The sequence below is a fragment of the Mauremys reevesii genome, linkage group 21 (assembly GCF_016161935.1).
Source record: "Mauremys reevesii isolate NIE-2019 linkage group 21, ASM1616193v1, whole genome shotgun sequence".
In the NCBI taxonomy this organism is placed as follows: domain Eukaryota; kingdom Metazoa; phylum Chordata; order Testudines; family Geoemydidae; genus Mauremys; species Mauremys reevesii.
Genome location: NC_052643.1, coordinates 24,472,934 through 24,497,599, shown reverse-complemented (window position 1 = coordinate 24,497,599; position 24,666 = coordinate 24,472,934). Strand labels below are relative to the sequence as shown.

The 24,666-nt window shown below is 44.8% G+C and overlaps 1 protein-coding gene across 1 annotated transcript in view; it reads left to right on the top strand.

Annotated features, from left to right (window-relative positions):
• ZMYND12 (zinc finger MYND-type containing 12) overlaps positions 1–24,666 on the top strand; it is a 38,309-nt gene that overhangs the window by 2,714 nt on the left and 10,929 nt on the right. Inside the window, exons 2-5 of the mRNA XM_039509380.1 lie at positions 13,006–13,147; positions 18,519–18,690; positions 20,364–20,533; positions 22,904–23,026. Of these exons, the coding sequence (XP_039365314.1) occupies positions 13,006–13,147; positions 18,519–18,690; positions 20,364–20,533; positions 22,904–23,026 (607 nt within the window). The remainder of the gene's footprint in view (positions 1–13,005; positions 13,148–18,518; positions 18,691–20,363; positions 20,534–22,903; positions 23,027–24,666) is intronic.

Below are 24,666 nucleotides of genomic sequence, written 5' to 3'. Positions count from 1 at the left end.
CCTGAATGAAAATATAGCAGATAAAACAGTTATGCTAACCTGACTGAAATCAGGCTAGCAAAGGTTTTGGGTAATCCCAGAGTGGAAAAGTATTGAAAAGCAGCATTGTTTAACAGAGCCCTGGAAAACGTGAGACAAGCCTGAGATAAACCAGGGATTGCATTGCTGGCATACCATTATCTGTGCTAAGGACAGTGTTTGAAGAGCTGATAAGGAACTCTAGCATCCCACGGTTCAGATTCTAACTTTTGGTTGAGTTATAGGTTTGTTTAAAAACTCCCCTGTATTTCTAACTTTTGGGTGTTGTTAAGATATAATTAATAATCTAAAGTTGTAGACATAAAGTCTAGGCATGTGTGTATATTAAAAGTGTCTAGTTTTAAGTTGTTAAACAAAGGGGGGTGGGTTTTGCTCAAGTGAGTGATGTATGACGTAATAAAACTGTCTATATAGGCTAATGCTAAGCTGTAAAAAGGGCTGGTTCTCACTGGAGACGAGCGGCCTTTTGTTGATGCGTGCACTTGTCAATAAAAGGCTTTTGATCGGACCTTGCTGGTGTTGTCTGTCTGTGAACAGACAACGAATTTCGCTGTCGGGGTTAAAGTCCCCGACAAGTTCAATACTTGAGGGGGCCACTTAGGGATCTGGGGCAAAATCAGTAGTGGTCCTGCTAGTGAAGGTAGGGGGCTGAACTCAATGACCCTTCAGGGTCCCTTCCAGTTCTAGGAGATTGGTATATCTCCATTATTAAAAATTAAAATTTCTGGTCACCATGTCCTACAAGATTTTAGAATTAGTAGATCCTCTTACACTTAGATTTTATTCATATATTGAAAGAAAAAATTTTCTGCTTTTTCAACTCTCAATCACTGTCTCAACTTCTAATGAACTAGTCATTGAACTGAGCTAGTTGAATAGATTGAAATGAAGCAGATATTCTCTCTGCATCCGCAGAAGAGGTTACTGCTGTCAGAAGCTGGTTTAGCACTTCAGCAAACTCTGGTTCCAGATGCTGTCAGTGACTTCCACCAGTTCAGTGATTTGACTTTCTTTAAAACTTGGTAGCAAACACGTAGTGCTTAATACTATTGTTTGTATTTAAATTTAAATGATTTTCATTGAGTATAATAAGTGTGGGCCTATACTTTAATTTTTAAAAGAAACATATTTAACTTAAATAAAAAAATCTGATTTGAATAAAAGCTGGTTTTCAGTTTTTTTAAAATCACTAATTTTTACCCACCATGGTATGGTGAGAAAATACCATTTTTGTTGAACTCTGATACTTCAGGGGAAAAAAGAAAAAATCAGCACCAAGATCCTGATCCTACAAATACTTAAGTGCATTCTTGACTTCAAGCATCTGAACTTTCATTGACTTCAGTAGATATGAATAAGTATTTGCAGGCTTAGTGTCTTAATATAATAGAAATATACAAAAGAAGAGTAACTGTTGTTATGACCGTTTATTGGGAGGGGTAATGTGCTCACAGAAAGTTGAAGCAATTTGCCTAAGGGCATTGTGACCAAATGGATAAGCCATGAGTTTGTAAAAAAAATTATACAAAATGGACCAGGCAGGGCAGAAAAGGTTGGGGAGTTGCGTTGTATGTAAGAGAGCAGTATGACTGCTCAGAGCTCCGGTATGAAACTGCAGAAAAACCTGAGAGTCTCTGGATTAAATTTAGAAGTATGAACAACAAGGGTAATGTCGTGGTGGGAGTCTGCTACAGACCACCAGACCAGGGGGATGAGGTGGACGAGGCTTTCTTCCAGCAACTAACAGAAGTTGCTAGATCACAGGCCCTGGTTCTCATGGGTGACTTTAATCACCCTGATATCTGCTGGGAGAGCAATACAGCGGTGCACAGACAATCCAGGAAGTTTCTGGACAGTATAGGGGACAATTTCCTGGTGCAAGTGCTGGAGGAACCAATTGGGGAAAAGCTCTTCTTGACCTGCTGCTCACAAACAGGGAAGAAATAGTAGCGGAAGCAATAGTGGATGGGAACCTGGGAGGCAGTGACCATGAGATGGTCGAGTTCAGGATCCTGACACAAGGAAAAAAGGAAAGCAGTAGAACAGAGACCCTGGACTTCAGAAAAGCAGACTTTGACTCCCTCAGGGAACTGATGGGCAAGGTCCCCTGGGAGGATAACATGACGGGGAAAGGAGTCGAGGAAAGCTGGCTGTATTTTAAAGAAACCTTATTGAGGTTGCAGGAACAAACCATCCCAATGTGTAGGAAGAAAAGTAAATATGGCAGGCGACCAGCTTGGCTTAACAGTGAAATCCTTGCTCGTCTTAAACACAAAAAAACAGCTTACAAGAAGTGGAAGATTGGACAAATAACCAGGGAGGAGTATAAAAGTATTGCTCAGGCATGCAGGTGTGAAATTAGGAAGGCCAAATCACACTTGGAGTTGCAGCTAGCCGGAGATGTTGGGAGTAACAAGAAGGGTTTCTTTAGGTATGTTAGCAACAGGAAGAAAGTCAAGGAAAGTGTGGGCTCCTTGCTGAATGAGGGAGGGAACCTAGTGACGGAGGATGTGGAGAAAGCTAGTGTACTCAATGCTTTTTTTGCCTCTGTCTTCACAGACAAGGTCAGCTCCCAGACAGCTGCACTCTGCAGCACAGTATGGGGAGGAGGTGACCAGCTCTCTGTGGAGAAAGAAGTAGTTCAGGACTATTTAGGAAAGCTGGACGAGCACAAGTCCATGGGGCCGGATGCGCTGCATCCGAGGGTGCTAAAGGAGTTGGCCGATGAGATTGCAGAGCCATTGGCCATTATCTTTGAAAAATCATGGCGATCGGGGGAGGTCCCGGACGACTGGAAAAAAGCTAATGTAGTGCCCATCTTTTAAAAAGGGAAGAAGGAAGATCCAGGGAACTACAGGCCAGTCAGTCTCACCTCAGTCCCTGGAAAAATCATGGAACAGGTCCTCAAGGAATCAATCCTGAACCACTTAAAGGAGGGGAAAGTGATCAGGAACAGTCAGCATGGATTCACCAAGGGCAAGTCATGCCTGACTAACCTAATTGCCTTCTATGATGAGATAACCGGCTCTGTGGATGAGGGGAAAGCAGTGGATGTGCTATTTCTGGACTTTAGCAAAGCTTTTGATACAGTCTCCCTCAGTATTCTTGCCAGCAAGTTAAAGAAGTATGGGCTGGATGAATGGACGGTAAGGTGGATAGAAAGCTGGCTAGATGGTCGGGCTCAATGGGTAGTGATCAATGGTTCCATGTCTAGTTGGCAGCCGGTATCAAGTGGAGTGCCCAGGGTCGGTGCTGGGGCCGGTTTTATTCAATATCTTCATTAACGATCTGGAGGATGGTGTGGACTGCACCCTTAGCAAGTTTGCAGATGACACTAAACTGGGAGGAGTGGTTGATACGCTGGAGGGTAGGGATAGGATACAGAAGGACCTAGACAAATTAGAGGATTGGGCCAAAAGAAATATGATGAGGTTCAACAAGGACAAGTGCAGAGTCCTGCACTTAGGACGGAAGAATCCCATGCACTGTTACAGACTAGGGACCGAATGGCTGGGCAGCAGTTCTGCAGAAAAGGACTTAGGGGTTACGGTGGACGAAAAGCTGAATATGAGTCAACAGTGTGCCCTTGTTGCCAAGAAGGCTAATGGCATTTTGGGTTGTATAAGTAGGGGCATTGCCAGCAGATCGAGGGATGTGATCATTCCCCTCTACTCAGCACTGGTGAGGCCTCATTTGGAGTACTGTGTCCAGTTTTGGGCCCCACACTACAAGAAGGATGTGGATAAATTGGAGAGAGTCCAGCGGAGGGCAACAAAAATGATTAGGGGGCTGGAGCACATGACTTATGAGGAGAGGCTGAGGGAACTGGGATTGTTTAGTCTGCAGAAGAGAAGAATGAGGGGGGATTTGATAGCTGCTTTCAACTACCTGAAAGGGGGTTCCAAAGAGGATGGATCTAGACTGTTCTCAGTGGTAGAAGATGACAGAACAAGGAGTAATGGTCTCAAGTTGCAGAGGGGGAGGTTTAGGTTGGACATTAGGAAAAACTTTTTCACTAGTAGGGTGGTGAGGCACTGGAATGGGTTACCTAGGTAGGTAGTGGAATCTTCTTCCTTAGAGGTTTTTAAGGTCAGGCTTGACAAAGCCCTGGCTGGGATGATTTAGTTGGGTTTGGTCCTGCTTTGAGCAGGAGGTTGGACTAGATGACCTCCTGAGGTCCCTTCCAACCCTGAGATTCTATGATTCTATGACCAGTAGTATAATATGTTGATCTCTATATTAAAATAAAAGGTTAGAAGCTTATAGCCAAATGCAGATACCAAGCAATGCTCTTGGCCAGTGAGGCTAACCGAGTGTTGTGACAAAGTTCCTTCTCTACCTTGATGGGTCCTGCACTTATTGGCAGATTTGCTCACCTCAGTGATCTTCCCCACAGTCTGAGTCAACTTCTCCTGTGTCTGATCAGGAGTTGGGAGGAACCCGGGCCCACCCTCTACTCCGGGTTCCAGCCCAGGGCCCTGTGGATTGCAGCTGTCTATAGTGCCTCCTGTAACAGCTGCATGACAGCTACAACTCCCTGGGCTACTTCCCCATGGCCTCCTCCAAACACCTTCTTTATCCTCACCACAGGACCTTCCTCCTGGTGTCTGATAACGCTTGTACTCCTCAGTCCTCCAGCAGCTCTCACTCTAGCTCTCACTCTCAGCTCCTCACACACTCTAGCTCCCCCTGGCCTGACTGGAGTGAGTTCCTTTTTAAATCCAGGTGCCATGATTAGCCTGCCTTGATTGGCTGCAGGTGTTCTAATCAGCCTGTCTGCCTTAATGGTTCTAGCAGGTTCCTGATTACTCTAGTGCAGCCCCTGCTCTGGTCACTCAGGGAACAGAAAACTACTCATCCAGTGACCAGTATATTTGCCCTCGACCAGACTCCTGTACCCCACTGGTTTGGGGCTGTCACAGTGTCCAGAACAAGTGAGTTTGAACAGAATTCATAGTTTTTGAAGCTTCATTACAAATGGCAGGCAAACTGTCTTAATCAGAGGATCTGAAGTAACCTCTGTCCATTCTTGTTGCTTCCTCCAACCAATAATCATCATCTTTGTCCAGTCCTTTCCCCTAGATGCTGAATAGGTCATTCCGCTTCACCAACTAATTTGGATGAGATGGAAGTTTGTGGGTGGGTGTCATTACATGCTGGAAACATCAGAGCCCCTATTTTCCCACAATCCTCCTAATGCCTTCCTTCTTCTGCCCCATGTTATCAATATGCCATAATGAAGTGTGGGTATGAAAGTGGGGAAGGAGGCACAAATGTGTCAGTAAATCATAGTTATGAACAAGAAATGATAATATCTCACCCGGCCACCTAGACTGGTCAGTCTGCTGCACAGTATTCTTTCTCTATATTCTTCTATAGGTTCCAACTACTTCCAGAGACAAACCAATAACACATGTCTTTTTCTCTAATGAGAGAGGTGTTTCCTAACAATAAATCAAAGAGGGTAATGGGTAGTTCATGACAAGGTTCTTTATTTCTATTTCCAGCCCAAAGACTCAATATAGAATTCACTTATTCATTTTTTTGCTGAAGTGGAGTTAAGGTTGCTGCTGCATAATGTGGTCTTCTGCTCCCAATACCTTTCTGAACATTGGATTTCAATGCCCCGAACTCAAACATTAGAAAACAGTTAAGCTTTCCCCACATACTCCCAAAAAGAGCATTACTGTTAAAAATCAGGACATGCACAGTTAAGAATCATAGAATCATAAGGTTAGAAGGAACTGCAAGAGTCATCTAATCTAACCTCCTGCCAATATGCAGGATTTGTTGTGTCTAAACCATCTTAAACAGATGGCTATCCAGCCTCCTTTTGAAAACCTCCAGTGAAGGAGATCTCCAGAGGTGTCTGTTCCATTGTCCTGCTGTTCTTACAGTTAGGAAGATTTTTCTGAGATTTAATCTAAATCTGCTCTGCTGGAGTTTGAACCCATTGCCTCTTATCCTGCCTTCTGTGGGAAAAGAGAACAATTTTTCTATGTCTTTTTTTGTGGCAGTTTCTGAAGTCCGCTATAATATCCCCCCACCCCCCATCTCCTCTTTTCCAAACTAAACATACCCAATTCCTTCAGCCTTTGCTTGTATGGTTTGCATTCCATCCATTTGATCATCTTTGTCACTTGCCTCTGGATCCTTTCCAGTTTCTCTACATCCTTTCTATGCATTGGTGACCAAAATTGGACACAGTACTCCAGCGAGGCGTAACCAGCGCTGATTAGAGCGGTGCTATTACCTCCCATGACTTGCATGCTATGTCTCTTAATGCATCCTAAAATTGCATTTACTTTTTTTTGCAACAGCATCACATTGCTGACTCATGCTGAGGTTGTGCTGCACCAAAACTCCCAGATCTTTCTCACCAGTGCTGCTGCCGAGCTAGTTTCCCCCCATTCTATGTGTGTCCATTTGGTTTTTCTTCCCTACGTGTAGCACCTTACATTTGTCTTTGTTGAATTTCATTTTATGGTCTATTGCTCAGTTCTCCAATTTGTCAAGATCCCTCTGAATTGTAGCTGTATCTTCCAAAGTATTGGCAACCCCTTCTAGCTTTGTGTAATCTGCACACTTGGTCAGTGTGCTCTGTATACCTACAGCCAGGTCATTAATAAAAATGTTAAACAACACTGGACCAGAACAGATCCCTGTGGAATCCCACTTGAGACTTCCCTCCAATCCAACATCATTTCATTAATAGTTACTCTTTGTTTGCAGTTGCTTAACCAATTGTGTATCCACTTAGTGGTAGTTCTGTTGAACCTGCATTTCTCCCGGTGCTTCTTCATACACAACATAATCTTTCTCTGCCCCGTAGGGATGATAAAAACAACGAGGAGTCCTTGTGGCATCTTAGGCCTGGTCTACACTAGGACTTTAATTCTAATTTAGCAGCGTTAATTCGAATTAACCATGCACCCGTCCACACCAGGAAGCCATTTAATTCGACATAGAGGGCTCTTTAGTTCGAATTCTGTACTCCTCCCCGACGAGGGGAGTAGCGCTAAATTCGACATGGCTATGTCGAATTAGGCTAGGTGTGGATGCAAATCGAACTTAGTAGCTCCGGGAGCAATCCCACAGTGCACCACTCTGTTGACGCTCTGGACAGCAGTCCGAGCTTGGATGTTCTGACCAGCCAAACAGGAAAAGCCCCGGGAAAATTTGAATTCCTTTTCCTGTCTGAACAGTTTGAATCTAATTTCATGGTTGGACATCGGGGTGAGCTCAGCAGCACCGGCAGCAATGCAGAGCTCTCCAGCAGAGGAGTTCATGTAATCTCTGAATAGAAAGAGGGACCCAGCATAGAGTGACCGGGAAGTCTTTGATCTGATCGGTGTGTGGGGCGAGGAGTCTGTGCTTTCGGAGCTGCGCTCCAAAAAACAGAATGCAAAGTCCTACGGGAAGGTCTCCAAAGCCATGAGAGACAGAGGATACAGGCGGGATGCAACACAGCGCCGTGTGAAATCAAGGACCCCAGACAAGGCTACCAAAAAATCAAAGCGGCAAACGGACGCTACGGAGCCTGCCACCACTGCCCCACCAGTGACCGTGGACTCTGACGATGGGACAGTGTCGACGGCCAGTTCCTCAGCGATGTTCGCGGACGGTGAAGATGAGGAAGGGTTTGTGGAGGACGAGGCAGGCGACAGCGCTTACAACGTTGGTTTCCCCGACAGCCAGGATCTCTTCATCACCCTCACGGAGATCCCCTACCAACCCTCCCCGGCCGTTAACCCGGACCCTGAATCAGGGGAAGGAGCAGTCGGTAAGTGCTTTAAACATGTAAACTTTTATTCTTAATATAACAGGAATCTGAAGTATGTGTAAAGGAGGTCTCTCTATATATATGGGGATAGAACAGAAATCATCCAGGGAGATCTCCACGCAGCTCTCCAGGAGGAAATCGAAAAGCCTCCGCAGGAGGTTCCTGGGGAGAGCTGCCTTACTGGGTGCTCCGTGGTAGCACAATTTTCCGCACCAGGCTTTATTGAGGTTTTCTGGGAGCATTGCCTCCATAATACTGGCAGCATAGGCCCCTGCTTTGTGCTGGCTTTCACGCAGCATGCGCTCTCTATCTCCTTCAGTGACCCTCCTCAGAGCGATTTCGCTCGGCGACTCCTGCATCTAATTAGGAAAATTACCGTAATGTTACACAAAGTATTTTTAAAAAATCTCCGGACAGACGGCGTAGCAGAGAGTCAGCATGCTGCTGCGTGACAAGCGTAACGGAAAGCCAAAGAATCAAATGGACGGTCACGGACGGAAGGCGGGGGGGGGGGACTGAGGACGCAAGCTATCCCACAGTTCCCGATGTGTCCGAAAATCATTTGCATTCTTGGCTGAGCTCCAAATGCTTCTAGGGTCAAACACAGTGTCCGCGGTGGTTCAGGGCATAGCTCGTCAATGTACAGCCACCCCCCACCCCCAGAAGGAAAAGGGAAAGAAATCGTCTCTTGACTCTTGTAAATGTCACCCTATGTGTACTGAATGCTGCTGGTAGACGCGATGCTGCGGCACGCCACGGTAGCATCCTCGCCCCCCCCCCCGCCGCCTTATGGGTGGCTGACGGTGCAATACGACTGGTACCCGTCCTCATCATCAGCCTTGTGGCAGATGGTGTAGTGCAGTAGGTTTGCTACCTGTCCTCATCGTCAGCCCATAAGTAGACGGCCTGCTAACCGTCTTCATCATAGCAACAGGGGGCTGAGCTCCATCAGCCCCCGCCCTTCATGTGTAAAGAAAAGATTCTGTACTGCCTGGACTATCATAGCAGCTGGAGGCTGCCTTACCCTCATTTCATTTCCCTAACAAGTCACTGTTTCTTATTCCTGCATTCTTTATTACTTCAGCATACAAATGGGGGGACACTACAACGGTAGCCCAGGAAGGCTGGGGGAGGAGGGAAGCAACAGGTAGGGTTGTTGTAGGGGCACTCCCTGTGAATGGCACGCAGCTCGTCATTCCTGCGGGATCTGACACAGAGCGGCTGTGCTCTGTAGTTCTCTGATACACTAAAACCCTAGTACAGTTGCCCCATATTCTAGGCGGGACTGTTTCTATTTTTAGGTACCATAAAGGAGGGATTGACTCGGGGAGTCATTCCCAGTTTTGTCTTTTGCGCCCCCGGCTGATCTCTGATAGGGGCACTTATGACAGCAGCAGAAGGTGTAGTGCAGTAGGACTGCTACCCGTCATCACCTTGCCAATTTACATTGGCGTGGTTGATGGTGCAATATGGCTGATAACCATCTCTGCTGTCATGCAAAAGCAAATGAATGCTGCTGTGTAGCGCTGCTGAATCGCCTCTATCCGCGGCATCTAGTACACATACGGTGACGTGACAAAAGGCAAAACAGGCTCCATGGTTGCCACGCTATGGCGTATGCCAGGGCAATCCAGGGAAAACGGGCTCGAAATGATTGTCTGGCGTTGCTTTCCCGGAGGAAGGAATGACTGACTACTTTACCCAGAACCACCCGCGACAATGAAATTTGCACCATCAGGCACTGGGATCTCAACCCAGAAGTGCAAGGGTCGGGGGACACTGCGATGGGGTAGAACAGGGGCAGAGTTTATGCTTTCAGGATTGCCTGCTGCAGGAGTGCAGACGAGATAGGTGCTGTGCATGGTGTTGTTCACAGACACAGACTAGACTGTGTTCATTGTTCGCAAAAATGTATCTTTGCAAGGAATTCACTTCCTTTTTCCCATCACACAGCTTCGACTGTCTCCAGACCTGCCACAACATCCCCCTCACAGAGGCTGGCAAAGATTAGGTGGCGAAAGAAAAAGACACGGGACGAGATGATCGCTGAAGTTATGGGGTGCTCCCGAGCCGAGGCGGACCAGCAGAGCCAGTGGAGGGAGACCCTCTCTCTGTACCAGCGCTCACACAGCGAACGGGAGGAGAGGTGGCGTGAGGAAGACAAGCAGGCGACTCAAACGCTGCTTGGACTAATGAGGGAGCAAACGGACACGCTCCGGCGCCTTGTGGATGTTCTGCAGGACCGCAGCCAGGAGGACAGAGCCCCCCCGCAGTGTATCTGCAACTGCCCTCCCCCGCCACAAAGTCCCATACCTCCCGTCACCCAAAGTAACCAGAAGGAGTGGCGCCAGGGGCTGTGAAAACTGTCACTGCACCCCAGCAGAGTGCTCAAGTACCCAAAAGCTCTCATACCCTAATTTTTGAGAATTCCTTCCCTTCCTGACTCACCCAAGCCCCAATCCCAGTTTCATCCCCTGACTGTCTGGTTAATTATTAAAAATACTTCGCTGTTAATTACTGTTTCCGTCATGCTTTTTTACACAACGCTGTGTTTGAAGGGGTGGGTGGGTGGGGAAGGGGGTAGGGTATTGCATAGGACAGTCACCTTTAGCAGGGTACAGAGACGGGGGCAGGATCAGCAGCAGGTCACACACACAGTGCAGTCAGTAGGCACCCTGGTCGGTATGGGAGGTGGTTTGCAGGTTCTGTGTGGGTGTGGGGGTACGTGACTTTGTAGCGGGGGAGGGGGGTTACAGATCTCATGCAACGGTCCCTGTCCTGGACCACAGAGCCACGCAGCAGAGGAATCTGTATCCGTCCTCCCCCGCCACAAGGCCACATAGCCTCCGCACACAGAGTCCCAAAAAGGAGGGATGGCAGGCTCCGTTGAAACAACCAGTCCAACACTGCAGACCGCTCTGGGAGCAGGAGCCTGTCATTCCTCGAGTTTAGAGGCGGTCTTCACATCACCGCACACCCTACCCAGCACAGTCTGCGTCCCAGTTTCAACCCTTTAACGCAAAGTCATCAATAAAGAAACCTTTGTAAAGTTACAGTGGAACATGTATTTTATTTTTAAACGTGTGTTGGAAGTGGGGGAAGCGGGGTGGACGGGGTATGTAACTGCAGATGCTAGTCAACAGTAACTTGGTAAAGAAACAGGGGCAGCTTCAGCTTCTCTGTAAAGAAACTGAACAGTCACAGGTCACGCTGCTCGCTGGTACTTGAAGAGTTCCTTGTCGCTGTGCAAGGCGCCTGCATAGGGCTTCACGAGCCAGGGCATTAGCGGGTAGGCTGGGTCCCCGAGGATCACTATAGGCATCTGCACATCCCCAAGAGTTATTTTGTGGTCCGGGAAGAAACTACCTTCCTGCAGTTAAATAGACCAGAGTTTCTGAAAACACGCACGTCATGAACTTTGCCTGGCCACCCGACGTTGATGTTGGTAAAATGTCCCCCATGGTCCACCAGTGCTCGCAGCACCATTGAAAAGTAGCCCTATTTCTCAGCAGCTGACTGTGGAAGAGGTGGACGATAAGGTGCAAGGAGTTGACAACGGCCATAACTGCAGCGGGCTCCGTGCTCGCAGTGCTGTGGCACCCGCGCTGTCACTGAGCAGAAAAGTGCACGAACAGATTGCCCGCAGGCGCTTTCAGGGAGGGAGGGAGGGCGTGATTGACGGTTCAATGATGACAGTTACCCAAAACCATCCTCGACACATTTTTTCCCCCAGCAGGCATTGAGGACTCTACCCAGCATTCCAATGGGCAGCGGGGACTGCGGGAACTGTGGGATAGCTTCCCACAGTGCACCGCTTCCAAAGTCGACGCTGGCCCCGTTACTGTGGACTCACACAGTCGAATTAGTGTATTTAGTGTGGATACACAAATTTGACTTCATAAGGTCGATTCCACAAATTCGACTTAAGTTGATTTGAAATAGTCTTGTAGTGTAGACATACCCTTAGAGACTAACAAATTTATTTGGGCATAAGCTTTCATGGGCTATAACCCACTTCATCAGATGCATGGAGTGGAAATACAGGAGCAGGTATAAATATACAGCACATGAAAAGATGGGAGTTGCCTTACCAAGTCGGGGGTCAGTGCTAATGAGGCCAATTCAATGAGGGTGGATGTTCCCCATTTCCAACAGTTGACAAGAAGTGGTGAGTATCAACAGAGGGGAAATTTCTTTTCATGTGCTGTATATTTATACCTGCCTACTGTATTTTCCACTCCATGCATCTGATGAAGTGGGTTATAGCCCACGGAAGTTTATGTCCAAATAAATTTGTTAGTCTCTGAGGTGCCACAAGGACTCCTCATTGTTTTTGCTAATACAGACTAACACGGCTACCACTCTGAAACCTGTAGGGATGATGATAGGCACTAGGAACATCACAGTGCCTTACCTTTTCCTAACAAGAAATGACATTCTCTCTGCATCCATGAGAACTCCAGATAAGGACTCCTATTCATGCAGTGCAACAAGACCATCAGGGTGATCGCTATAAGTAGTACTGATATGGGAATAATCGCTAATGATTGACAGAGATCACACTAGAGGTGTTGAGCTGCTTTTCTTTGTTCCCAATTGTATAATCACAATTAAGGATGCTAACGATGCAGTGAGGGGATTGCTTGCAGGTTTGGTGGTGAATATTTTCCACTCACTTTATGGAAAGCAGAGTAGAAACTGTGTGCCATGGGAATCAGCACCTTAGCTGTGTTTTTCCTACGTTTCTTAATTTGAGGGGGGATGTTTGCTCACACTAATGTTTTCTTTGGTGATATGCTGGGAGACTTTAACTTAGCAGTTCCCAGTTTTCCAACATTTGAGATTGTGGTTTTGAAGTTCCACGTTACAAAAGTGTACACAGCTCGCAAGGCCCTGTTGCATAGCAGCAGCTTTAACTCCACCTTAACAAAGGTTTTGTAAGTGATTTCTCTGGAGGGTTCTAACATCTTATGTTAAGTTGACTTGGCAGAAGAGCACTACCTTCCTATTCTGGAATCCTGTTAGGGAACTAGATCCTGCTACAGACTATTTGTTATGAGTAACCATTCATTATTGGTGAAATCCAGTAGAAACTACAGCAGGAATTGACAGAATATACAACTAGAAATGCAATAAAGATAAACAATACTTTTAAAAAAAGTATTTTCCTCATATTTTACCAGTGATGTAGATCATCAAAAAGCTGACTGGGTTAGCATCCATGAGAAAATATGCCAATTGTTGATTCCAATACGTACATCATTTCCATTTTTCAATTCTGAAAAAGAAAGAAAACATGGCATGGAACAGCTTCTTCACAGGCAGGTATGTAAAAGAAAAAGCGAATATTGCTTGAGAGATCTGTGAAAATAATTAGAATTTTCTTCCTATCTGTATATGTGTTTAAGGTATGGAAAACATCCGACTGACATTTAATTAGGTGGAGGTTTTGTTTTTTTTTATTATTATTATTTTTATTTTTAGCTGTTGTAACAGAGCCATTTGGGTGCTTTAACAAAACACATCCTAATCATGTCATACTACTAGAGTGACCAATTAGATCAAAAGAAAAGAGCCCTTCACCTGCTTTTCCCTCAAATCATAAAATATTAAGATGATAGAATGACTCAAAAATAAGATATTATTCTGAACATTGCTAATGCGCCGATCGCTAGTATCTGGTGGATAGCCTATTAGCATATCCCTTGTTAATATGCAGAGAGGATTGTTTTAAACAGTATGGGCCCTCAATAGAAAAATCACTGCCTTTTCAAAATTATGGCTGATATGTTCAAAGCCTCTTAAAAGAGGTAAGTGCCTAACTCCTACTGATTTTTAATGGGACTTGAGCACCTGAAAGTCCCCACCTGTATCTCAGAACGGTCAACAATTCCAGTTCTCCTGATCTGTGTTACCATAAAGAGACACAGAACAGTCAGGTACTCTGTCAGGTATTGTTAACTAGATCCACATGATGTAGTTTTTCTATGATTAAAGTAATAACTTGGCGTGCACTTACTGACATGGTATACAGAAGGTATCCTCACCTGTGGAACATGTGCTATCATGTTCACCTGTAGCTACTATCTGCCTGTGGGTTTGAAAGGTAATGTCAGATAAAGTGCATTACAATAGTACATCCTAGAAGTCATGAAGGCGAGGCCACTATGGCAAAGTCAGTGTCTTTATATTTTTTTTAAAAAGGGGTTTTCAATTACTGAATATTTTGGAGATGGGAAAAGGCACTTCTGAACATTGTCAAAATGTGGATTTTGAAGTTTAGCTTGAGATTGAAAACTAATCCCTAAATTGTGCATTGTATCTATACCCTTTGGGCAGACTCCATCAAAACACTGAAATGTCATGGAAAACTAAGACAAGGTGAGTGAAGTAATATCAAGATTCTCTACACATTTCCTCTGCTCATCCAGCAATCCATGATTGTATATGGAATGAATTGAACCAGATTTTTAATAAAATCTATAGTACAGCAAAGATATCATTCACATTATTGAGTGCAATGATCATATGAATTTGAATACTCATCATAACTTAGTCCTAGCCTTTTTTCTAACCTGACTTCACATACCCATTATCACATTATTATCACATCCCTCGATCCAGCAGATCGAGGGATGTGATCATTCCCCTCTACTCAGCACTGGTGAGGCCTCATTTGGAGTACTGTGTCCAGTTTTGGGCCCCACACTACAAGAAGGATGTGGATAAATTGGAGAGAGTCCAGCGGAGGGCAACAAAAATGATTAGGGGGCTAGAGCACATGACTTATGAGGAGAGGCTGAGGGAACTGGGATTGTTTAGTCTGCAGAAGAGAAGAATGAGGGGGGATTTGATAGTTGCTTTCAACTACCTGAAAGGGGGTTCCAAAGAGGATGGATCTAGACTGTTCTCAGTGATAGAAGATGACAGAACAAGGAGTAATGGTCTCAAGTTGCAGAGGGGGAGGTTTAGGTTGGATATTAGGAAAAACTTTTTCACTAGTAGGGTGGTGAAGAACTGGAATGGGTTACCTAGGGAGGTGGTGGAATCTCCTTCCTTAGAGGTTTTTAAGGTCAGGCTTGACAAAGCCCTGGCTGGGATGATTTAGTTGGGTTTGGTCCTGCTTTGAGCAGGGGGTTGGACTAGATGACCTCCTGAGGTCCCTTCCAACCCTGAGATTCTATGATTATGCAACAACTTTGAAAGTATTTATTATTTATTGCTTTTATAGCAATCAAAATTGTACTGGGTGTTTTATTTATAAAAGGCACAGACAGATACATTATCTGACCCCTTACTTGTCTGACAGGCTTACAGTAAGGTTCAACTACTTCCTAGGAAGAGGAGGCAGACCAGATCTTTGACTCTGAGCCAGGGTTTGGATGCACAATAGGAAGAATCTACATAGGAGTTTTAAACTTTTTCAATTATATTTCTCTAATTTTCCTCATGGGCTTTGAGGCTTTTGTCAAAACTAAAATAAAAATATTTCCTCAATAGTGGTATCATTTCCTACCCTCTTTCCTCAGAAATGACAGGCCGTGAGGAGAAGCAGAAGGGCAAGTAAATGTTCCCCTTGCTCTTGACTTCCCCCCAGGGAAAATGTTGAAACTGCTTGATGGCACATAGGCAAGGTCTGCACTTGCCTGATTTAGCAGTGCAGGAAAGCTCCACTGCCAGCTGATGCATAGACTAGGTCCATACTAAGTCAATTGAGCAGTCTGCAAGGAAGGTTCCATCACTGAAATAAATCTCAGAAGAACAGCCTGGAGCCAGGGATAATTTGTGTGGGTTTTGTTTTTTTTAATGCTTGGCCTTCCTGAGCACTGGTCTCCCTACTCCCACAGCTTGCACAGCCAGCAAAAAGGCTTCAAAGGAGTCCCTTGAATCATAAGCGAAAGCAGCATGTCCCCTTGACAACCACAGAGAAGACATTTCTTCTCCCAACCAGTGTGTAGGTGAGCTCTGCATCAAGTTGGGTGTAAAAAGTCTGTAGACCACGCACTCCCCAAACTATTTTCCTACAACATCCCTTTTTGTTATTTTCTGAACATTCCAACTGTACTGCACATGCTCCTGTATTGTATTTCTATGATACATGCAGAACTAGAGCTCTAGCCGGGACACAGCAAAAACAGATTCTGATTCTGCATATCAAAATACCCATTGGTCAAAGGGTAGGTGCACTAGGCTGAGAGCTAGGAGATCATGAGTTTGTGTCATTTTTTCCATGGACTTGTGTTAATCTGTGTGCACTGCCTTTTATTATTCAGTAAGTCCTTATATCCCTTCCTTGCAGGCTGCAAGTATCATTCCCTTCATTTACAGATGGGGTAACAGAGGAGCTGAGATTATACAAGGTTACTTTCTGGTAGAGCTAGGAATAGAACCCATGGCCTTTTAATGTGACATACCCAAGTCTCATCCACTTATAGATAACAACTAAAATTACAATCACTTTTTGACATGAACAGGAGTACTTGTGGCACCTTAGAGACTAACCAATTTATTTGAGCATAAGATCAGATAAGTACATGGATCTCTTACCTTCAAATCAGCGGCACTTCTATGGGTACCCGCATGGCCCCACAGTATGCCAACATTTTTATGGCTGACTTAGAACAATGCTTCCTCAGCTCTCGTCCCCTAATGCCCCTGCTCTACTTGCACTACATTGATGACATCTTCATCATCTGGACCCATGGAAAAGAAGCCCTTGAGGAATTCCACCATGATTTCAACAATTTCCACGCCACCATCAACCTCAGCCTGGACCAGTCCATACAAGAGATCCACTTCCTGGACACTACAGTGCTAATAAGCGATGGTCACATACACACCACCCTATAGCGGAAACCTACTGACCGCTAAACTTACCTACATGCCTCCAGCTTTCATCCCGACCATACCACATGATCCATTGTCTACAGCCAAGCTCTACGATACAATCACATTTGCTCCAATCCCTCAGACAGAGACAAACACCTACAAGATCTCTATCAAGCATTCTTACAACTACAATACCTACCTGCTGAATTGAAGAAACAGATTGACAGAGCCAGAAGAGTACCCAGAAGTCACCTACTACAGGACAGACCCAACAAAGAAAGTAACAGAACGCCCCCCCAACTAAAACCTCTCCAGTGCATCATCAAGGATCTACAACCTATCCTGAAGGACAATCCATCACTCTCACAGATCTTGGGAGACAGGCCAGTCCTTGCTTACAGACAGCCCCTCAACCTGAAGCAAATACTCACTAGCAATCACAGACCACACAACAAAAACACTAACCTAGGAGCCTATCCTTGCAACAAAGCGCGTTGCCTAGTCTGTCCACATATCTATTCAGGGGTTACCATCTATTCAGGGGAGACCTAATCACATCAGCCACACTATCAGAGGCTTGTTCACCTGCACATCTACCAATGTGATATATGCCATCATGTGCCAGCAATGCCTCTCTGCCATGTACATTGGCCAAACCAGACAGTCTCTACGTAAAAGAATAAATGGACACAAATCAGATGTCAAGAATTGTAACATTCAAAAACCAGACGGAGAACACTTCAACCTCCCTGGTCACTCGATTACAGACCTAAAAGTCGCAATATTACAACAAAAAAATTTCAAAAACAGACTCGAACGAGAGACTGCTGAATTGGAATTAATTTGCAAAATGGACACCATTAAATTAGGCTTGAATAAAGACTGGGAGTGGATGGGTCATTACACAAAGTAAAACTATTTCCCCATGTTTATTCCCCCTCCTCCCCCACTGTTCCTTACAGCTTCTTGTCAACTACTGCAAATGGACCATTTTCATTACCATTACAAACAGTTATTTTTCTCTCCTGCTGGTAATAGCTCACCTTAACTGATCACTCTTGTTAGAGTGTGTATGGTAACACCCATTGTTTCATGTTCTCTGTGTATATATATATCTTCCTACTGTATTTTCCATTCCATGCATCCGATGAAGTGGGCTGTAGCCCATGAAAGCTTATGCTCAAATAAATGTGTTAGTCTCTAAGGTGCCACAAGTCCTGTTCTTTTTGCAGATACAGACTAACACAGCTGCTACTCTGAAACCTGTCATTTTTTACATGAGTGGCTAGTCAAAAGTTTGGGACCCTGGAGATGATCCATTTGGAAGTAGAAATTGATGGAATCAGGTATTTTCTTTCATGCAGTCTTATTTATTTTCAAGGAATGTAAAGCAGAAGGAACAAAGAACAAAAGGAGAAGTTTATTACCGTACAGCCCCAAAACCTCTTTAACCAACACCAGTCCCAAAAATGTGCTCTCTAGCTTTTCCAAGGGTCACCGTGTGTTTACAGGCTCATGCTTGGCTTTTTTGCCTCTCCCTTTTTCTTTGTTCTTGTCTATTCTCAGTTTCTGTGTGATCTCTCTTTTCACACACATGCACACACCAAAACAGTGCTCAGCCAGAAGCTCCTGAGCAGGTTCACACACACCTTTTGTCTTAGGCGGGATGTTATGCTTAAAGTAATGTTAACTGAAGGGTGAGTTTACACCTGTCAATCTCAATGGGTTTTAACTCACTCAACTCATAACAGGGTTTCCCATTTGTAACCGTGTATGTAGCAATTGGTTGTAAAGGTAGATGGTGTATACATCGATACAATATTTTCATTTGCTCGCTCCCATTCCATTGTTAATTTTTCCCCCATAGAAACACTTAGTTGACTTTACTTACAAAGTGGCCCAGAAGTTTGTGTTTGAAGGAAAACATGAAGAAGCAATTCCTGCAGCTTTACATTCACTGCGTTTCAGCATTGATACCTGTGGTCCAGATTCTGTGGAATTAGTTCCTGCTTATCTCATCTTAGCTGAGGCTAGCACTGGTAAGTTTTGCTGAAGCAAATAATATCAATGGTAAATCTAAAACCATAATGTTGGTATGTCACAGATCCACAGGTTTAGCACTACACCCCCAGCTTTGGAACAGTCTCTTGGAGGAACCCCTTCAGTCTCACCCTTCCTTCAGGGTAGGCCATGTGGCCTCACTGTCTCCTAATACTGAACCTCCAAGACTTCAGCATTCCTGCTTCACACAGTGAGCTCTGTTCAGCGAGTCCAACTGAGATAGTCTCCTGATAGAGACTTGTATACTCTTCAGGGATTAATGGACCTCAGCAAGCATTTACAGTGATATTCAAACAGTGTTGTCAAAACAGTTGGGTTTATTTATCAGCTGGAACACAGCATAGGAAGTCTCCAGGTTAGCACAGAGAAATGAAGGTTAAAAGATGGTTCAAATACATTCTAGTTCAGGGGCAGGCAAACTTTTTGGCCTGAGGGCTGCATCGGGTTTCCAAAATTGTATGGAGGGCCGGTTAGCAGAGGCTGTGCCTCCCCAAACAGCCAGGTGTGGCCTGGCCTGGCCCCCTATCTGACCCCTCCTGCTTCTCACCCCTTGATGCCCCCCTCCCATCCCAAGACTCCTGCCCCATCCAATCCCCTGGTTCTCTGTCCCCTGGCAGCCCCCGGAACCTCTGCCCCTGACTGCTCCCTGCCACCCCATCCAACCCCTCCTCTCATTCCTGACTGCCCCTGGGGACCCCTGCCCCCATTCAACCCCCCTGTTCCCTGCCCTCTGACCACCCCGACCCCTATCCACACTCCCACCCCCTGACCACCACCCCGAACTCCCCTTCCCTCTATCCAACCCCCCTGCTCCCTGCCCCCCTACTGCACTGCCTGGAGCATCAGTGGCTGGTGGTGCTACAGCCACGCTGCCCAGAGCATCAGGACAGGCAGCCACGCCGCCCGGCTGAAGCCAGCCACGCCACCGCGCAGCACAGAGCACCGGGTCAGGCCCCGGCTCTGCAGCTGTGCTGCCCCAGGAGCTCGCAGTCCCATTTCCCAGAGCATTGCGCTGGTGGCACAATGAGCTGAGGCTGCAGGGGAGGGGATGGGGGCGAGCCTCCCAGGCCAGGAGCGCAGGAGCCGGGCAGGAGAGTCTCGCGGGCCAGATGTGGCCTGCGGGCCATAGTTTGCCCACCTCTGTTCTAGTTAGCCCAGAGCCCAGCTGGGCTGTAGTAAACTCCATATCCAGGCTCTCTCGCTCTCTCTGACCTCCTTGGTCAGTTCTCAGGTGAGAGCCTCCCAACTCCTTCCAGCAGCCAGCTCTTATCTCCCATCTCACACCTTTCCAGTCCTTTGTTCTTGAGCTGGGATCTTTGCTTTGCTTCCCTGCTGAGAGGTAGGGAAATCCATTTCTGTTTCAGTCACTGATTGGTAGATGTCAATGTTCTGGTGATTGTCTTCTCCATACTTCATTGATATGGGGTTGGCCTCAGCCAGTCCTTTTTAATGACCCATTCAGACTCAGACGGCTAGGTGACATTCATGCCTATGGGCAGGTCTTCACTAGCAATGGTAAAGCCCTGCTGCAGGCTGTGTAGTCGCGGCATCCTAGTCCAACTGTTTGAATGGCACAAAGAGCTATATTCTCTAAGCTTCTAAAAAATTGCTGACAACATTTGTCCTCTTTTTCCTTGAAATATAATTTCAGGTCTTGGCCATCTTACCCAGGCAGAGGAATACCTCTCACAAGCTCAATGGATTGTCCTCAAAACTTCTGACTGCAGTAATGGCATTCAGTCTAAATTGCATCGTAACCTGGGTCTCCTCTATGCTGCTAAAGGAAATTTTGAAGAGTCTTTATACCACCTGGCTACTGATGTACGTAGAATAAAATACAGAAGTAGGAGAAAAATTCCTAATAATTGTATACAGTCAATGTAGAAATTGTTAGGAAACCCCAACAGACACTTAGATTCTAGTACAGATTTTCGATACCATGCTAAGAATCACCTTTGAAAAACCTGTGCTAGATAGATACAACAGACAACATGTCGGTACTTATCCAAAGTTGTGTTCTAGTAATTACTCTTATTTCTGTGAATTGTGTATTCCCTATGCTTTTTTTATAGTATTATTAAATAACACTTATCAGCCTTTCCATTCAGTTGAGATATACATTCCTACTGCAACCTTTTGTAGTTGCCTATCATTAAACAAGTAGTCCATTTTATACTTGCAATGCTCTTATTTCTTGATCATTGTTGTTAGACAAGTTACACTATTTATTGCACTATTTATACAACTGCTTCCATAATATTTTCCCCATACATTTTTTGCCACATGATCCTTTGGGAGAGTAGTCCTGCAAACTTTAACTGTTCTCAGATGCCCCTCCTTAGGAGGAGATGTTGCTGCTTTTTAATCTCCCAAGTGTGGGCTTTGCTGTCAGTACTAGGAGAAAAGTTACTTTCCTAATAACTGTATTTCCTTGAGTGATTGTCAGTACAGATCTACCCTCACCCACCTGCCTTGTTCCTTCAGAGAATACTGAGGGGATTCTGATTAAATAGAAAGTAACTGGAACAAGGTCAGGGCTGCTGCTCTTATACAGGACCTGATCCAGTTCCTTCTAAAGACTCTCCATAGGCTTTACTGGAAGATGTATTAAGTCCATAGTCTCTGGTCCAAACTTTCATTGTTGCAAGGGAGAATGCACACAGCCCTAATGGCCACTGCTTTGCCTGGGTTATCACTTAGCTGCTCCCATGAGTGTGGATCAGTGGTGTCAGTCCAGTTGAGTGATTATTGTTAGGAGTGCTAGTGCCAATGTAGGATTCAGGTCTGTATTTTTGCCTGCCTTTTTTATTTTATGATACACACATGAGTAAAGAAAGGACAAAGACACTGTGTATGTTGCTTTTGCCAAAGCCAGATGGGTTTGTTAGTATAATGGGAACAGATAATAGCAGTTGAAGTGTTACCGGGCATGGTGCGAGTATAATGTATGAGCGCACACTTGAAGACTGCCTCAACTCCTATCTCAAGGCAAGGCAAGCAACCAGTTGGGAGGGGTAAGGGGAGATTGGGGGGAAGGTAAAACACTAAAAGATCAAAGAAATGCCTGCTCCTGACTGTAGCAAACCTCACGCTTTACCCCTCCCATGGGGTACAAAAGGGGTGGGATGAAGACCCCAGACTCATGACCCCCCCAAAATGGAACATGACCATAAGTTATAAGGGGTGGCACTGTGGGCATGCATTTCAGGTATAATTATGCCTACTGAGGAGGGGGGAGATGGGACACTGGGAAACAAGGCTCTGTGGTGTCAGAGTTATGGTATACAGGCTTGCTGGAAACTAACCCCAATAAACATTGCATTGCCTGCACTTCAGACTTCTGGTCTTTTGCTTTCTGTCTGCATGACAAGAACCAGGGGAGATGGTGAAGAGAAAGCCCTCTAACAACTATAGTTACTAAGTAACCTTTCTTTCTCTCCATCTAATAGTTTTGTTCTTATTAATTTCAGAGATACTGACTCAGATTTACCACTGTGTTGTACCTTGTGTGTATGCAGTGTTGTCATTTACACTGGTCCATTACTACCCTGATTTGATAACATTTCACACCCACTTTGCACAGTTGTAAATGAGGACATGAGGTGACTAAAATCCGGTCCTGGCAGTTATAAACTGCAGCCATGTATATTTAGTCTGTAAGCGTAATGGGGAAGAGTCTCTGCTGTATCCAGTTTCCATTGGGCCTCCCAAACCTGGGGGCCTGTCAGGGAGTCAGTAATGGCTGTCTATTCTCTGCCTGTTCCTGGTGCATGCTAAAGCTGCCTAGGGGCTGCTCTAATCCTTGCCATCATGGCTAGAGTTCCTTAAGAACCAAACAGCAGTTGAGAGGATAGCTAGAGTGCAGCATGCTGTGGCGATGTCTCCGTTCAGCCCCTGTTCAGGGATTCTTAGGAGCCAACTTTGACATCTCTATGCTTCTGGACCAGGAGTATTCCTAGCTAGGGACATGAGGGAGGTTTTCAGTCCTTTGTAGAAAAAGGGAGAATCTGCATGGTTTTGGTGCAACATTTTAAACTTGGAATTAAATATAATTAATTTTGCATCTAATATTGGGTGGAAATAGAAGAAATAAATAAAATATTGCTAATCTTCAAGTTAATAAACCTATCCCCAAACTTATTTTGATGTGACTATTAAGTTTATATGATTATATTTTAATACATATTTCAGATTTACTTTGCCAGTTGTGCATTTGGAACACATGACATTAGTACATCTGGAGGTTATTTCCACATGGCTAATGTGTTCTTTCGTCAGAACAAAATGGACATTGCAGACTCATTATACACTGAGGTTAGTAGCACCAGTAAATTTATCTGATATTTACAAGATCTCTTGAGGTTATTCTCAATGTTTGTGTTATCGACTCCCCTTAATGTTATAATGACCCTGGGCCAAGTGTGAAAGTGCCACTTTACGCCCCAATCTTGCAAACACTTTTAATATGTGTTTAACTTTGTGTCCCATTGCAGCTAATGGGACTGCTCACGTGCTAAAGTTATGTATGTGCTTCAGTGCTCTGCTGAGCCAGGACTTAAAACAAGACATTATTATTAGCATGAAAGTAAGCTACTTCTTATCCAAATATTTCTCGGAGTTACAGCCAGGATAGAGAAAGATCAATTAAAAAAAATCAGATTTTAAAAAAGATGTAAACATAGACCTTTTAAAAATTTATATTTGCATTTGCAGTAATTTTTCTTAAGGAGTAAGGTTATTATTCACTTTTATAATTTAAATACATTTTTAAATGTACAGTTTAATATGTTGAGTCAGTATATCCTGCATTGAGAATTTATGCAGTTGTGATCCCAGAATCGTATCCCACATTTTATTCAGTACAGTAACCTACTTTCTTAAATAGTACAAATGAAACTCAGTGAAGACATTTTATAACCCAAGCTTTAGCGCAACACTGAGGGTTGTACTGGTAACTTGCTGGGTGATAGATGCTGCTATTCCCTAGGACTGGATCCTGCAAGCCTACTTCCTTGCAGGAGTGCAGTTGTAGTGTTAACAAACTCCAGCTGATTATGAGATGGTGAAGGCTTCTTAGTGAATTTTTTCACAGCTTTACCATAGACATCAAGGACAAGAATCATTTAGATTGTTCCAGTCTTCACTGGCTTTAGAACTGTCTTTAAAAATGGCTTTAAACATGGTTCAAACAGTCAAAGCAAAGCAAATTGCTAACAATTTTACCTGTTTATGGGGCCAAATCATGTTAATCCTGTATTTAAAATATATTCTTGAGATCACCTAGCCTCAAACATTATTTTAAACATGGAGTTAACACTCTTTGTTCCCCACCTGTCTATATAGCTCAGCCAAACCCTGCTATAAAAACCAATTTTGCTACTAATACATTTGCATTATGGTTAAACAGTCGCACAGCTAAGGAAGATGAGTCTAATGAGCACCTTAGCCAGGGAAGATGGGCTTAGGAGAATAGAATGGAACTGAGCAAAGTTTAAGATGAACATTTGAAAAAAAAAATCATAATGATGAGAGCTGGTAGAACATGGAATAATCGGTGGTGGCCCAGGCAATTGAATCATTTAAGACTGTACTGAGCAATTGTGACGGAGCTGTTCTGGCGGGACCCAACTGAGAGTGCCAAATCAGGACCAATTGCTTAAACTGGGCAGTCACAGCCCTAGGCTGGGGTTTTTCCACCTCTAAGGCAAACCAAACCAGCCAGACAAAAAGGACTTTGGTCTCACCCCACTGGCTAACCACAAGTCACACAAGCAATTTCCTTAGACACTCCAGTCTCCCAGCATCACCACCAGTGCACTCGTCCTGGGGATAAATGGTTATGAAAACCAACACCCCAATAAAAGAAAAAGGTTCCCTCGATCCCAAAGGACCAAGCCCCAGACCCAGGTCAATATACACATCAGATCTTACCCACAAATCACGCTGTTGCCAAT